General features: G+C 57.1%; 1 protein-coding gene across 5 annotated transcripts in view; it reads left to right on the top strand.

Annotated features, from left to right (window-relative positions):
- DPP6 (dipeptidyl peptidase like 6) overlaps nucleotides 1-15,198 on the top strand; it is a 944,937-nt gene that overhangs the window by 918,891 nt on the left and 10,848 nt on the right. For all 5 annotated transcript variants that reach the window (XM_027051282.2, XM_027051281.2, XM_027051278.2 and 2 more), the window contains 3 exons: nucleotides 4,309-4,407; nucleotides 9,081-9,150; nucleotides 10,435-10,629. In XM_027051282.2, coding sequence (XP_026907083.1) covers nucleotides 4,309-4,407; nucleotides 9,081-9,150; nucleotides 10,435-10,629 — 364 coding nt within the window. The remainder of the gene's footprint in view (nucleotides 1-4,308; nucleotides 4,408-9,080; nucleotides 9,151-10,434; nucleotides 10,630-15,198) is intronic.

The raw sequence follows: 15,198 nt of genomic DNA, 5'->3' as shown, positions 1-15,198 counted from the left end.
GCCCACAGGCCATGCCCCTTCCGCCCGCCGGGGCACCGGCAGGGAGGCAGCCCCCATGAGCAGGCATTTGCTTCTGCGGTCTCACTGTGTCCAGATCTGATAATAGCTAATTCCACCAAATATTAGAGGGGGCTCACATTTAATTAAGGAGTGGCCATTTGTATGCTCCAGACTGGAGGTCCCCATGGCCCTGAAGTCAAAAGAAGAGTCCTCCGGGAACATGCCAATCTTCTCTTATTTCCTCTGCTGAGCTCCTGCCTTCTTTGAATGCAATTATGGGAACAAATAAAATGGCTTAACTCAACTCCCCTGTGGGCCAGCCAGCTCTCTGCCGATAAAACCAGTTGTGTGGGCAATCATTAAATGAGAAATCTAATATTTAACTAAATTTAATAGTCTGTTGCTTTGGTGCCTCTGTGAAGGGTGGGATTTCAATACAGAGGGCGAGCTATTCAAACGCAGTCTGTAGAGTCAGTGCTCGATGAGAACGTTGCGCGCTCCCACTCGAAGCCGGCACTCCGGGGTCCAGGAACGGACGGGCTGTTCCGGAGGCGAGCCTGTGTTGTCGCTAGCTCCAGGCGAGCTGAGCTCGGTGGGCAGCAAAACGACTCTGCAAACCTAAGCACGAAATTTCTCCTTCAGGATCAGTATCGGAGATTGCTGAGTGATGCCGGAAAGACCGAATTCAAACGCGTGCCCACGGACGGAGGAGCGTGTCGTGATAAACTGAGAGGCTCCGTTCGGTCCTCTTGCGTTTTGAACTCTGGTGGTCCAGTTGGCCTTGCCACCAACAAACTTCCCCAGCTGAGGCTGTCGCCTGCACCCCGGAAGCAAACGCGTGCTGCTGCCTCTCGGTGGCAGTGGGCCGCCTTTGTTCTTGTTGGTGAAGACGGTCTACTCATGTGCCTGCTAATTCCCCTCATCCAGCTTGGCCCACATTTGCACACCCCTAGTCCCTTACCTGTCTCCACCTGGGCTTATCTTGTGGGCACACAGGGAGGGAAAGATGGCAGGTTCCCTGAAGATTGAGGCTTCCAGAAGATCTGTGCACTGGCTCTTGCACTGAGTGCAGGTCTGGGGCAGCGTCCATGAATTCCATCCTGGTCCCGGCATTAACTCAGTGTTAACCTGCGTCCGCCGGGACTCCATCAAGTACCATACGCTTTCCCGTCAGTGCAACGGAAGTGTGCTTTGGTTTCGCCGTGGGTCGTTTCATGCGGGGAACAATGGTGGAGAGGCTTCGATTGTGTCAACTCTCACCACTCGACAGGCCTGAAACCCTGGGAACCCCTGAAAGCCCCCAGGCTTCTGAAGCACCCAGGAGGACCTCCCAGTCCCTCCCAGCTTCTTCTGCAGCAGAGACCCTCTTGCGGCCATGGAAAGGGGCCATGTGGGAACAGGGAGAAAGCGTGGGGAGAAACCCAGACTTGGCTCCTGTGGGGATGCGCCATTTCCGGGGTATGAACTGGATTTCCCCATCTACTCAGGTGACTGGAAACTCTTGCGTTTCGTCCCTGGGATGGGCCCAAACACTGATGCCTGGGGAGTTGGAGGGTGGGAAAGAGTCTGACAGATGACCACAACTCTTACCCTTGGTGTGAAGAGGGGTACCTGAGATAGACTTCTGCTTGACGAGGTGATGTTTGACCTGATGGAGGAGGAGCCAGCAAAAAAACTTCCTTCAGAGGGAACAGCAAGTGCAAAGGTTCTGTGGCAGCCAAGAACTTGAAAAATGCTACTTTTCTCCTTATCCTGCAGAACTACCTTCTAGACTTCCCGCCCTATCGCTGTGACTAGGATACGGATAAGAAATAGTTAATATCTCACAAACCAATTCCTCTCCACTGAGTGCCTGCAACACTCTTAACAGGAGGAGGGCATTTAGACTCAGCAAAACCTGAGTGCTGCATCGGCTCTCTGAGGAGTCCGGGCTGTGGACATGGGGTGGGCAGCGGGGCCACCTGCCACCCTAGGGCTGCGCTCCTTCCCTAACTTGCGTGCATGGCCAGAAGATAGAGCGTGCCATCTCTCAGCCACATCTCCGGGTCTCCGAGTTGAGGCCACGTGTGCTTGGACCTCCCTGTACGTCCCTCGCAGACTCAGGTGTCCCGACTTGCTGTCTACGAAGGACCCCATGTCTTGGCTGCCATGTGGTGTTCAGAATCTTTCACAATCTTGGTCCAACTTAAGAGGTTTTTACCTTTAACTCTACCTGTTTGAAAATTTAGTTTTACCACTTCCCCCCTCACCTTTACATCAAAGCTGAAATTTTTTTTTCCTTTTTTTAAAATTAATGCTTATTTATTTTTGAGAGGGAGAGAGACAGAGTGTGAGTGGTAGAGGGGAAGAGAGAGAGGGAGACACAGAATCGGAAGCAGGCTCCAGGCTCTGAGCTGTCAGCACGGAGCCCGACGCGAGGCTCGAACTCACGAACCATGAGATCATGACCTGAGCCGAAGTCGGATGCTTAACCGACTGAGCCACTCAGGCGCCCCATCAAAGCTGAATTTTCAAATATGTGTCCAGCAACTGGAACTGTCCCTTTCCACTGGCCCCTGAGGGCGTTTGCCATTTCTGTTCCCAAAGAATCCCCCGGATCCCTGAGCACCACTGGTAGCCTTGTGCTGTTCACAGATAACACTGCCCAGTGGCTGGAGACTCCTGGTTCTGGGCGATATTTGGCCTCCAGGTGCCTTCGTGCTAAAGGTGTCATTTAGGGTGTCTGTTGTTCTTAAAAGGAGTTTCTATGGGGACAGTTCACCGTTCCTTGTAGCATTGCATGTCGTGTGAATTTACTGTTTAAAATATTCATGAATGTTTCAAAGGTGGAGTTCCTTGCAGACAAAATTTCCTTTCATAACGAGCCACAAGGTGTCCCCACGTATAGGCTCAAAGTAAGAGAGGAAGGAGGAAGTCAAATCCGGTGGTTTTATTACAGAGCAGATGGTGGAGTAGGAGGAAGGAGGAGATTAGTGAAGTGGGCTGATGAGAGCATCCTTGCACCTGGACAAATACCACTGGGTGCACGTGCATGTAAGGAGCCAGCATAGGACTGACCCCTCTCTCTCTAATTTGGAGGGGAAAGGGCCAGTCTCGCTGCACTGTATCACTGCCAGCTAATATGATCATCCAGATTAAGGTGTGCCAAGCCAGACCACATTATGAGTAGGGTGAGAGATCTGAATCCACTTTTCCTGTAAAATTTTAATAAAGAGCATACTCTAGCCTCTACTCTCTTTTCTTCCCTTGGTTATTTGTTGCAGACTTTGAGTCTGGAGTTCTGTCTTGTCCAGCAAGAGAGCAGACGCAGAATTGAATACGAGAGAGGCTAATGTCCGGGAGGGACAAGAGCCCCAAGTAAGGGTCCTTGCTCCATATTTATTAGGATCAGAAGGCTCACAAATGTGATGGACGTGCAGAAAGAAACAATAAAACAGTGATCGTTAACTTGTGTGTGAGAGAAAGGGGGTTTCAAAGGTATGCAGTGTTAGGGGTTAGGGTCAATACAAATCAAAATGCTGACGCTGAGCAGACGGTCATTTACTGCAGGCATCAGTCACTGTGTCTGTTTATCTGAACTTTTCTAGGGACTAAGTCAGAGAGAGCATGCTACCTCAGGGTTAACAAGGCATTTTTCTTGCTAGTTAGCTCTGGACATCTTTGCCCTGCTGTGGGGCTTTCCACTTCTACCTGTTCTCAGACGCTTTCGTCCTGTGGAAGTGGCTTTCTGCTCGACCCCTTGTTCTACGCTGGGGGCGCTTTCTCCCTGTGGCGGCTTTCTGCCCTAAGCCTTGTTAACCCAGGCTTAGGTTAGGTTAGGCTTAGGTTGGGTTTTGGTGCAAGCTCAGGGAATTCTTAAATTTATTCCCCACCGTTATTGTGGCCACTATATTCGGAAACTCATCTGTCCTAACAGGTATGTGATGTTGGTTTTCCAAAACCAGCAGTGTTGGGATAAAACATACCCAGACCTCTGCGTGTGAGTGAGAAATGCCTTGCGGAAAGATGATATACGTGTGAGTGAGAAATGCCTTGCAGAAAGACGATTTATGGGGGGCGGAGGAGTTGCCTAATACGGGGGAGGACTCTTCCGTCTACCCCAGCTCCTGACTTGAGACTGGGCACTCCACCTTGTGCTGTATCTTGAGCAAGTTATCAAATGTCTCAGTTTCCTAGTCTGTGCAAAAGAAATAGTAATCATCACCTCCAGGCCCAGTGTAGGAATTAGTGTCTGATGCACATGACAACACTTGGCTTCCATAAATGACTGCTGAGTCTGACTGTGTCATTTTCCTTTCTCTCGCTTAGAAATTTATGATCTAGAAACAAACGAACACGTAAAGAAGGCCGTACATGACCGACAGATGCCGAAAGTAGAATACAGGAAGATCGAGGTTGACGATTACAGTAAGTACTGCATTGTCTCCCATTTTTTTAAGTTTATTATTTATGTTGAAAGAGAGCATGCACACAAGCAGGGGAGGGGCAGAGAGAGGGAGAGAGAGAATCCCAAGCAGGCTCTGCACCTTCAGCACAGAGCCCAGCGTGGGACTCAATCCCACGAACCATTTGGTCATGACCTAAGACAAAATCAAGAGTCGTTCACTCAACTGACTGAGCCACCCAGGCGCCCCTGCATTGTCCTTTTTACAAGGAAAGCAAACATCTACTCTGAAACAGCCCAACCATCAGCAGTAGGTTACTGTGCATCTGAGGCTCCCCCCTGCACCACACTCGCTGGGCTTCATGGCTAGAAATGCATTCCAGCCAGCAAGGAAGAGATTCAGGCGGGGCTCATGGGGGGAAAGCATCCTGCACCAAGCTATTGTGCTGAGAATCAAGATGCTTCTCTGGCAATTTAAAAAAAAAAAAGCCTCTCCTCCAGAGGCTGACAATTTAAATAAGGTCCCAGGCTGGAATTCTCTCCTTTGGGGGGGACATGTCATGACACCATCCAGAGAAAACGTCCTCCGTGTGGGGATTCCTTTCCTGTTCCATTTGGTATTTTTCTGCTTCATCGTCTAACCTGTCAGTGCTGATCATGGGCCAAGGGGGTATCCTCAGAATGGGGGAAATAATGTAATGGAGGACTGATGTGTTGTAACAACCCAAGAAGCACCCAGAACTCTGCTTTTTCTGTTTCCTTCTTGGTCCTGAACTGTCCATTCGTGCATCCAATAGGCTTTTATGAGCTCCAATGCTGTGCTGGAACCCACCAGGCACTGTAGCCCCAGAGCACTGGTTGCACTCATAGCTCCAGGGGGGGACGCGGGGTCCCCAAAGGTTCAATCCTCCTCTCTTCGGTTGGCTCCCTAGTCAACCCAGCCAGCCCTGGCATCCTAACTGCCCACCAGATGTTTACCTTTGGAAACCCCACATGCAAAATGCCCCAGATACGTCTGTCTTTCCCCCTGAGCTCTATCCCCCTCCAGACTTGCCTACTCTGGGAGATGGCACCCTTCTCTTAAACGATTTAGATTTCCCCCTTGAAGGTATCAACGGAGTCCTTCATTCAGGTCCATCTACCCATCACCTCTGAGGTTGGTAAATGGGTCTCCTCTCTTGAGAAAACTCGACTGATTGATGGTAACTGTTAGAGCTCTTGGTTGAAGAGGAGTAGAAGGTCACCAGTGGTCAATGGGAGAGTATTGAGATTGATTAGTGATGTCCAGACCATCACTGGAAGCTCTTTCTCTACCCAGTCCCTTACAGGGGGACAATGGCTCATCACCTAGGCCAGTGGACCCAGAGCATTATTAAGTACCTCCTTGTTAGCGAAGACACAGCTACCTAACAGACTGATCTCCTATGGTCAGGAGCCAAGGCTCTCCCCCATGAAACAAGATCAGCCTGACCCAAACAGTACACGTGGTCGAGCTGCATCCTTTAGAGCAGAAAGCAAATGGCCCACGAGTTCAGAACAGAGCATGAGAGTGGGCTGGGATCATGGGAAGGTTCCCAAGAAGGTGGGGCTTGGACGGGATCCTTGGAGCGGGCTTTAGGTTGGCACACAGGAGAGCATGCGGTCCAGAGCAGGGAGCAGCCCCAGCCGGCGCTCGCTGTGGGGTAAGTCAGGAGGCCGACCTGGACTCCCAGCCCGTGGGAGAGCCCCGGCGGTCAGTGGGCACAGAGGGACCCCTGACTTGGAAGCACCTTCCGTCCATCCAGAGACCACATGCCAAAACATCCCAATCCTATTCTTTCCCTGTGGGGTCACATGACGTTAGAACTTTTCTATACATAGCTAGAGATGCATGTGAGGTTACATATTCATCTCTGAGAGTCGGGAAATACGGTGTACTTCAAATCCCTGCCCCCCAGCCCTGGGTCCAGAGGCTTCCCTTATAAAACACCTCAAAGGTGATCCCTCTGATGAAGGAGACGGTGAAGGAAATAAATAAGGAAGGGTCTAGAGATGGGAGAAGAAACAAATAGGAAAAGCACAAACGGGGGCTGTGGCGATTTGCCCTGGCCCAGAAATGTGGTTAGGGCCGCGGGGGTCCCTTCCCACAGGCCCGGGGGTCATTCCCACCGTCTCCCTGCCAGTTGGTTTTCCCCTGGGTGTCCATGAGATGCACTCAGATGCCACAGGACACACTCAGCTGGAACCACGGTCCGTGGAACCACGGACAGCGTTGGGTGCCCAGGGAGCCGAAAGCCCAGCAGGCCCAGCTCAGGCCTGCTTATTCATGAGAGGGAGAGAAGCGGTAAATTAAAAAGACGTAGACGCGGAGAGACTAGGACACAGATGCCTCCATCAGGGCTCAGGGGAAATCGTAGAACTAAAAAGAAGGGAGCAGAAAGGGCCCGGGTCCAGGCAGCGTATGAGGACCCACAAGAGCCACGGGAACCCCAGCTCTGATGGCGAGCGTAAGAACCAGCGAGATGCCAGCGGGAAGAGCACGGCAAGCCTGTAACACAGCAGCTCTTGTCGGGCTGCCATTGGGACATCAAGTAACCCCGCGCCTCGCGGGCGACAGTGGACGCCTCTCCTGAAGTGGGGCGTGTGCCCTGAGAGTGTCGCCAGCTCCTGGTGGATTCAGCCGAGTAACCAACCAGTAACCGCTTGTTTGTCGCAAATCCCGCCCCCGTCCCTGTCGGAGCGTGTTCTAGAAAGAAAGCCACTCTGGTCAGTTTGGCGTATTCTGCGACAGAGATTCTTGTCGGTGGCCCCTCCTGTTCCAAAGAAGTAGGTCAAGGGAAAATGTGGCCTGCCCACACGGATGGCGTCCTTGACTCGTTCCGTTTTTCATGCCGGCCCTGGAGTCCAGTTACTTGGACACTGAAACTCATGAGAACCCTTAAGTAAACAGCAGAGTTTTGTCATTTCCTTCCACGAGGAAGATCCAAAGGGCAAGAAGATAAGATGATTTTAACAGATGCTGGATGGAGGGAGGGAGGAGTGGGAGGACGGATGAGTAAGTGGACCGGCCATCTCCAGGTTTGCTCCGACCCCCTCTCCCTTCTGTGTCTATATCTGAAGACCCCGAGATGGGCTCCGTAACGTGCAGGGCCCAGTGCGGTGTGAGGACGTGGGGCTGTGTGTCCACGGCTCACAACGACAGCGCGCACAGGGCCCTGGCACGTGCCACACTCTGTGAAGCCGTCCCGGTGGCCCTCCGTGGCCAGACTTCCGCCTCCTGCCCCAACCCCCGTCCCCGTCAGCAAGTTTTCCGGAACACTCCCTCGCGTTTCCCCACACCCCTTGCCTCCTACCACAGCCTCTGAGGCCAGACCGTGCTCCTTTACATGTTTGCTTCTCTGCTGGGCCCAGCGCCCTCCTTCTTCAAGCCTGTCCGCATGCTGCTGCCACAGTAGTGGCATGGATGGTGGGTGGACGCCATCCCCTCCAGAAATGCAGAGAAAAGACCTTCGGAAACAATCAATTGTCCCACCCTTGCCACTTGAGATTTCTCTCCAGCATGAAGTTTCCGTGGCAGACGGGAACACAGGTGCTGGAAAAGCAGGTGTGTGCAGGGACCTAAATGCATTAGGTGCAGGGCACCTAAATGTCACCCCTTTGGGGCCCCCCAAAGATCTGAAAAACGTGACCCTACCGACATGTCTCGTTTCGTTATGTTTTGTTTTTTTCACCGAATGGCACCAGAGGTGAAGGCTTTCCCGAGGGAAGCGATCCATCTTCGGGAAGGGCTCCCTGCGCTGTATGCAGCCTGTCGTGGCCAAGGTCGGCCTGCGGGCTTATCGTTGGCCCAGAGCAGCCCAGACCATGTTTTATGGATATTGCAATGATAAAGTCCGACGCCTTTTGGCCGGTCCCTGGGCCATTGATCTAATTTGCAAGTCATTAACATTCAGCCAGAATCAGTAATGAGGCCCCGGTCACAGCAGGCTGCTAAGCCGACCCCCGCCCCCGCCCCCTGAGCCTGGGATGTATCCGTAGTAATTGTACTGAAAAAGCTACTAATTCCAATGTAATCGCTAATCTGGGTCATAGTTAACATCAATAAACAATTTCTAACGTGGGCAGGAAGGCTTGTTTTGGGGGTTGCAGAAGAAAGTGGGAAGGCAACCCTCCCCCCTCCCACACTGGGTCCCTCGCTGCCCAGGACAAGATCCGAAGGGGGTCGCGCAGCTGTCCTCCAGCGCCCGCCTCTGCAGGGATCCCCCGGCTCTCGGCCCGTCCCTCTGGGCTGGCCCCCCGGCCTCACCACTGGCCCCCTGGGCTCATCTTGTCCCCGTCCCCATGGCTCCCCCGTATCTGTCCCCACTTAACTGACGAACGTCACCCTTGGGGGTTCATTTCTCGCAGCCTAGAATTCGGCTCTTAACAAGTGCTTGTGGCGTTTTGGTCTTTTCTGGTTTTCCGCTCGCTCTGTTTGCGAGGTTGAATTTAAGCTTTGGATGGAGAGACTCAGCCTCAAGATGGTTGTGGGTGATTTGCCCAAGGTCACTCAGCAGGCCGGAGGCACGGAGAGAAAACTCAGGGCCAGCCCCAGGAAGGCGGGGTGGGGACCCACCATGTCCCCTCCAGAGGGCCTTTCTGGCACCGGGGCCAAGGCTCTTTCCTTCCCTGTCTGTGCTGTCCCTAACGTGCGGCCCTGTGCTCTGTTCCTGCCTAGACCTCCCCGTTCAGATCCTCAAGCCCGCGACCTTCACCGACACGGCGCACTACCCCTTGCTCCTGGTGGTGTGAGTATTGTCGCCTCTTTCTTTCTCGGGGTCCTTGCCGGGGGGGGGCTCAGTAACAGCACGGAAAACAACCACCGCGCCCATAGGAGATGGCGAGCTCGAGAAAGGAGGTTGCAACCTGCAAACTGAAGACAGGCTGGCCGCCAGCAGGTGGCAGGCCACACTCACAAGTCAGGGAGCCGCCTGGTAGAGGAAGGGGGGCTCGAGCCCCGAGCCCCGATCCACTCCTGCTCCGGGACCAGGCCCAGAGACGGACAGCAAAGCTGGTCCCGCAGGCGGGCAGCACGTCACAGGACAGAGGCCTTCTGAGCACCGCCCCCCCCCCCACCGGGCACAGGTCCCCCAAGAAGTGAGGGGACGGGGGGGCAGGCACGGCCGACCCGCTGGCTTCCCCAGCTGGCACCAGGGTGGCAGGGCCTGAGCAGCAAGCTGCCTTGAATGCTGCTCCTCTGCCAACAAGGACTTAGTTCAGACGTTTTGTTTGTGCGTGAATGAGCCCTCTGGCGGGGTCTGGAGAACAGAGAGCCGCTGTCGCCACCGCTGAGGGGGTCCTGACCGGGGACAGCACGCTCTCACGGGCACCTCAGATGCTGCCCAGCTGCCCTGAGGCTTAGACGGGGCTGGCCTGTGCCCCCCCGGGGGTGAGGCACACGCCACCAGACGAAGCACTGTCCCCACCCCCCCAGGGTTCCTTCAAGGCAGGGGCACCAGGGAAACCCTGACGAGGCTCGGGCCTGGCCTCTTGGAGCCACTGCCCCCGCGGTGACCGGAAAGAGTCCGGGAGAGAGTGGGGCCGTCCGCGGTGCTTTAGGAGTGAGCGGGGTCACCCAGGTCCAGTGACCTGATCAGCCCTGCGCTCCTCAGCCGCTCCTGTCCTCGGGCCTCAGCCCTCACACACGCGCCCGCCGCCTGGAACCCACGATCTGGTGCCGTGTCACAGTCACCCACCCCACCGTCTGCGCAGCCTTGGCACGCTGCCCACCCCTCTCCCACACGCCCACACCACACACCTGCCTCTCTCACACACACCCCAGACACACACCTCGTAGGTACACACGCCCCTGCATACACACTCCTCAGAGGAGTGTAGGGGAGGAGAGGGGGGGAGCCCGGGGGAGGGAGGGGGACGCGCAGCGGGGAGGGGAGGGGAGAGGAGTGCGGAGCGCAGGGGAGGGGGGAGCCCAGGAGCGGGGAGGGGAAGGGAGGGGGGAGGAGGGGAGAGCGCAGGGGAGGGGGAGGAGCGCCGGGCCACAGCGCATGCGCGAGGCAGGGCCTGTGTTGCAGGGACGGCACCCCCGGGGGCCAGAGCGTGGCCGAGCGGTTCCAGGTGAGCTGGGAGACGGTGATGGTGAGCAGCCACGGGGCCGTGGTGCTCAAGTGCGACGGCCGCGGCAGCGGCTTCCAGGGGACCAAGCTCCTGCACGAGGTGGGGCGGCGGCTGGGCACCCTGGAGGAGAAGGACCAGACGGAGGCCGTGCGGTGAGGCCCCCAGCGTGGCGGGGTGCTCAGAGACCATTCGGAGGGCGGGGGAGGACAGGGGAGGGCAGGGGAGGTGGGCGGTAGGTGCGGGGGCGAACAGGACCCAGGAGCGTCTCCCCTCCTCGCCCTAAGGACAGTGGGAAGGGCCGGAGCGCAGCGACCGACCGCGTGCGCTGCTGTCCCGGGAAGGACTCAGGGGCCTGTGCGCCAGTCCTGCTGAGGCTGGCTCCCACGCAGGAGGGTGGATGGGAGGGCCGTGGACTTGGGCGGCACCGCGCTCCTCCCCGTGGAGGGTCCAGGGCACAGGCTGACACGCTTTCACCGGGGGTGCCATCCCATCCCCCACACGCCTCCCGGGCTCGTGCTCCGCGGTCTGGACAGTTCACTTTCCAGACTCTTCCAGACGGATCTCGGATCTCTCTCGGCTCTGAGAAGGCTGGTGGCCCGTGGCGGGCGGGCAGTCGGATCACTTTTGAGTGACTGGGACGTGAGTGATGAGTGAGTGGTGCCCCCTGCTAGGGGCGGGTGAGGACGCCCCCTGGCTGAGGACGTGATGTGTCCAAGGCCCTGTAAGTGCCCCGTGGAAAATGCAGAGAGGGGGAAGCTTCTGAGGACGCCTCCGGGACGTTTGTGCCAGGGAGCAGGCACACCATGGCCACCGAGCTTTAAAAATAAAGAGCCATTAGGGGCCCCCGGGGGCTCAGTGGGGTCGGACTTCAGCTCGGGTCATGATCTTCCAGTTCATGGGTTCGAGCTACGCGTCGGGCTCTGTGCTGACAGCCCGGAGCCTGGAGCCTGCTTCAGAATGTGCGTCTTCTTCTCTCTGCCCCTCCTCTGCTCGTGCTCTGTCCCTCAAAAATAAATAGTAAAAAAAAAAAAAAAAAAAAAAAAGGAACTGTATTGGCTCTGAAAGCTAGAGTGATGGTGGCCTCAGGACGGATGGACACACAGACCCGGCCATGCCACTCAAAGCCCGGCTCTCCGCGTCCCCCTGCTCAGCTGGCCGTGAGGGCATCACCTGGAGTGACTCTCCTCGTGCCCACAGCATGGCTACCAGGAGCACCTCATTCCGGGCCTCTCCGTTCGCCTCCAAGAGGTTGGGGAGCGAGCCACCTCCAGAAACTTCCAGAAAGGAAGGGAGGAGCCTCCCCAGAAGCCCCCAGCCAACCTCTCCTTACGTGCCCCTGCCTGGTCCAGAACCCGTCACCGGCAAGTGAGAGGTGTGGGCCGTCACCCTGAGACCTAAAGGGTCCCCCCATCCCTGCCAGCGGGGGGAAGGAGGGTGGACAGCCACGTGGGTTCTGTGCAGGAGGGGCGGAGCAGTGGGGGCGGGGCCAGCCAGCAGGTGTCCACCGAGGGAGGCCCCTCCGGAAAAGGGAAGGGGCGCGGCGGGACTTTGTCAGCAGCCCTCTCGGATGGTAGCAGGGCCTCTGGCTCCAGGGGCCCCGGAAGGAAGGACGCAGTGTCCTTCAGGCGCACCCGCGGCCCGCACCCCTGCAGGCGCCTGGCCGTGTCTAGCCTCTCCCCTCTGAGCACAGGGACCAGAGAGCAAAAAGGCTGTTTCACACTCTAGGCGTTTTCAAAACTAAGGATTGATCCGGCCATCTGTTCAAAAACCAAGGCAGAACCCGTTCCGGAAAGACAGCATGTCAACCGACAGACCAAGCTTCCCAACACCAGGATACACGAACTGATGAAAACCTTACAGCCACCTTAAGACCTGCAGGAAGCCGAGGCCCAGGGTTCGCCCACGCCAGGGAGAACTCTGCAAGCTCTGTGTGCGGTCGGGTCTGTATTTTCACTTCAGAGAGCAATCACCCCGTGGTATCAGAAGTCTGAGAGACCCTGAGGCTGGCCCACCCCTTCTGTGGTTCTCCCGTCTTCGTCCACCTCGTGTCTTGTCCTGGAGCCCCACTGGGTCAGCAGCTGTCCTCGCAGCCGACGCGAGCGGATCCCCCCCAGGCCCGGCCGCTGCGTTAGGGGAGAGGGCAGCCGTGCGGCACAGGGCGGAACCACACTCACGCTCGCAGCACAGGCTACAGAAGCAAACAGCCCTGCCTCAGGGGCTTCTGGGAGGAGGTGGCCTGTGGGCAAGACCTCAAAGGATTACTAGGGATCTGTCAGGCCGAACGCGGGAGATACACATTCCCAGGGGAGAACACATCGTAAGCGAAGACCCGAGGCAATGCAAAGGCACTGCTGTTCGGGGCACGCTGAGCACCAGAACACCACAGTGTGCGTGGGCCGTGGGGGGGGAGGTAGGACAGGGCTGGATTGTGAGATCCCTCCCACATGGTCCTGAGGAGCTGCTGCTTGCCCTATAGGAGCAGTTCCGCAAGAGGTGTTTTCGGCAAGGAGGTGGCAGGGTCAGCTTTGTTGTTCGGAACCGTGACTCTGGCAGCGGTGCAGCAAGTCGCGTGGGTCAGCGTCCTGGCGCTCAAACTGAGTCATTACAGGGGGCAGACGGGTCACCGTGCAGTTTGCGGGGGCGCGGGCAGGGTCAGGGACAGCCAGTGAGGCTGCGGTAGCCACAGCAGGAGCAGCTACCGGCCCAGAAGAGAACCTCGGCCACGGGGAGGGAGCACCTGACGGGGGCCGTGCCCCCTGCCCGCTCCCCCCACTGGCAGAACCCACTAGACGCCAGAGGACACGGGAGCCATTGTGGCTGTTCGTAGGGCTCATCCTCGGAGGCACCGAGCTCAGCGGAGCCCCGTGGACAGTGAGCGAGGGGAAGCGGAAAGGAGGAGACGCCCGTGGGGACGAAGAAGGAAGAGGGTGGGGAGACGAGGAACCTTCCCCAGCCCTGGCTGCTACGTGGGTGTGGCCTCGTGGCCCCCAGAGACCAGCCCAGCAGGCGGGGCGACTGCCCCTGGCTATCACTGCCCAAGCTGTGGCCCACGGGGGGTCAAGGACAGACCCACCAGGAGGGTACGGTCCCGGCCGACTGGGCAGGACCACGGCGTCCGTGAGTGGGTGCTTTGGGGACCGCCAGGTGGCAAGGTGGGGTGCGCCTGGGAGGCGTTTCGAGGCAGAGTCCCCAGGCTGGTCAGCGAGTGCACGTGGAGGTGGGCAGGGCGCCCTGCCTCAGAGCCGGAGTCAGGAGCCCCCGCCTGTCGCACCGAGCTGGAAGAAGGCGCTGGCCATGTTTCTTCCCCCTTCCGCCACCGTTGCCCCCTCTTTCTTGCCAGATCCAGGCTCTGGCTGGGGGCTTCCCCCACTCTGAGGCAGCCGTGTGGACCGTGGCACCTGTGTCAGCTGGGGTCCCCAAGAAGGGTGCCAGCGTGGACTTAGCAGACGGTGTCGGCAGGGCTGTTTGCAAAGGATGCCGGGGTGGCCACCAGACTGCAGTGGAGTCTGACACCGTGGAAAGGGGAGGGGCCTGGAGGACAAAGCGGGTACGGGGGCTTCTGGTGGCAGCGAGGCTCTGAGAGTCCCCGCCAGCATGACGGGAGCCCATCGCCGAGACAGGGCAGGATCCCATGCCAGGCAGCCGGGCGTGGCCGTAGGGCCCCTGCCGCACTCAGTCCCCGGGTTGGGATGCTGTGGACGCCACGGAGGGTCAGAAGATGTGACCGCCGGTGGTCGGCAGCCCCCTCAGGGCTGCTTCTCTCAAGGGAGGAGGGACGGCACGCAGGGTGCAAACTTGTACCCTGTCCCCCCCGAAGTTCCACACTGCCCCACAAACAGCCCCGCTCACCCAGGACCCCGTGCCGCCATCTCCCAGGTGTTCTCCCGTCCACATGGTTCCCACCCACCCTGACCAGCGCACGGCTCCCCCTCGGGTCCCCCTCGCTGCGCTAGGCTCCTTTAGCAGTGACCACGCCACACAACGGACATACATCCCATCATGCCACATCATCAGTGCTGCTGCCTTGTCACCGTGTTAGTCCGCCCTCCCCCAGGAGACGATGCATCTTGAGGGCTGGAGCCCATCCCCCCCTGGGCCTCTGCAAATCAGCAAGGAACCAGACTCAGAACACGCTCCATTAAGAAAGACACCCATGGGGCGCCTGGGTGGCTCAGTCGGTTAAGCGTCCCACTTCAGCTCACGTCATGATCTCGCCATTTGTGAGTTCGAGCCCCGCATCAGACTCTGTGCGGACAGCTCAGAGCCTGGAGCCTGCTTCGGATTCTGTGTCTCCCTCTCTCTCTCTGTCTCTCAGAAATAAATAAATGTTAAAATTTTTTTTTAAAAAAGAAAGCACTCTGATGGGTTCTGCCTCTGCTTTTCACGAGGCCTCAGACAACCCCAGTAATAAAAAAAGCGCTACCTGCATGTGAAATCGGGCTCTCCTTAATTTGCAGTTCTAGTCACCATAAAAAAATCATCACATGGGATTTGCTTGGTTGATTAATGAAAATAGAAGCACAAGATAATAAAAATATTTGGTATTGGAAAAACAACCACTCTTGGAAGACTCCAGAAAAATGAGGATCATTACCAAGGTTTCTGGCATTTAGATCAAGAAGTGAGTGGCCAGGTAATTAGGTGAAGGGATTGCCGGACCCTGGGCCGCCTGTGGACTTGGAAGCAGAGCTGAGAAAGGAAATCCAAGGTGTTTTCCAAGT

Source organism: Acinonyx jubatus, chromosome A2 (assembly GCF_027475565.1).
Source record: "Acinonyx jubatus isolate Ajub_Pintada_27869175 chromosome A2, VMU_Ajub_asm_v1.0, whole genome shotgun sequence".
Classification (NCBI taxonomy): domain Eukaryota; kingdom Metazoa; phylum Chordata; class Mammalia; order Carnivora; family Felidae; genus Acinonyx; species Acinonyx jubatus.
The sequence above is the reverse complement of the archived record's forward strand: the minus strand, read 5'-3'. Positions and strand labels throughout refer to the sequence as shown.